Consider the following 606-nt stretch of genomic DNA (forward strand, 5'->3'; position numbering starts at 1 on the left):
CCCGACGGGTCGTGAATCTGTCGAATCTGCTGCCGGATGTGCCGGCTCCCTGTCGCCGGAAATGGCGTTGCCTCCATTTTGTTGCCCGCTATGGCGGAGGTGCTAAGGTTGGGGCCGGGATGCGGAGCGTTTGACTGAGGGGGTAGGCCAGGCTGAAGCATCGGGCACTGCGGCGCGGCGCAGAAGAGGACCAGCCTGGAAGCCGGAGACGCTGCCATGTACGGCGCGGGCGGAGGCCGCGCCAAAGCTGAGCGGAAAAGCGGCGCGAAGGAGGAGGCCGGGCCCGGCGCTGCCGGCGGCGGGGCCAGCAGAGTGGAGCTCCTGGTTTTCGGCTATGCCTGCAAGCTGTTCCGGGACGACGAGCGGGCCCTGGCCCAGGAACAGGGGCAGCATCTCATCCCCTGGATGGGGGACCACAAGATCCTCATCGACAGGTCGGTTCCTCCCCTCGCCCGCTTGCTTCCGTCCGATGGTGACTTGCTGGCCGGGACTCGGGGGGTCCGGAGCTGGCGGGGATGCAGGGCTCCGTCCCTGCCCCGCAGCCCTGTGGCTGCGGCGGGTGGAGGACTGTGAAACCTGCCCTAAGGCACCGGCCGAAGCCGCGGG

The 606-nt window shown here is 69.0% G+C and overlaps 1 protein-coding gene across 1 annotated transcript in view; it reads left to right on the forward strand.

Annotated features, from left to right (window-relative positions):
- The first annotated feature begins 216 nt into the window (after positions 1-216).
- The window catches only part of LOC103209240 (splicing factor SWAP), a 95,117-nt gene continuing 94,727 nt past the window's right edge, over positions 217-606 (forward strand). Inside the window, exon 1 of the mRNA XM_007955030.1 lies at positions 217-434. Within this exon, the coding sequence (XP_007953221.1) occupies positions 217-434 (218 nt within the window). The remainder of the gene's footprint in view (positions 435-606) is intronic.

This window comes from Orycteropus afer, unplaced genomic scaffold (assembly GCF_000298275.1).
Source record: "Orycteropus afer afer isolate SDZICR_OR568_19922 unplaced genomic scaffold, OryAfe1.0 scaffold00489, whole genome shotgun sequence".
NCBI classification, from domain to species: Eukaryota; Metazoa; Chordata; class Mammalia; order Tubulidentata; family Orycteropodidae; genus Orycteropus; species Orycteropus afer.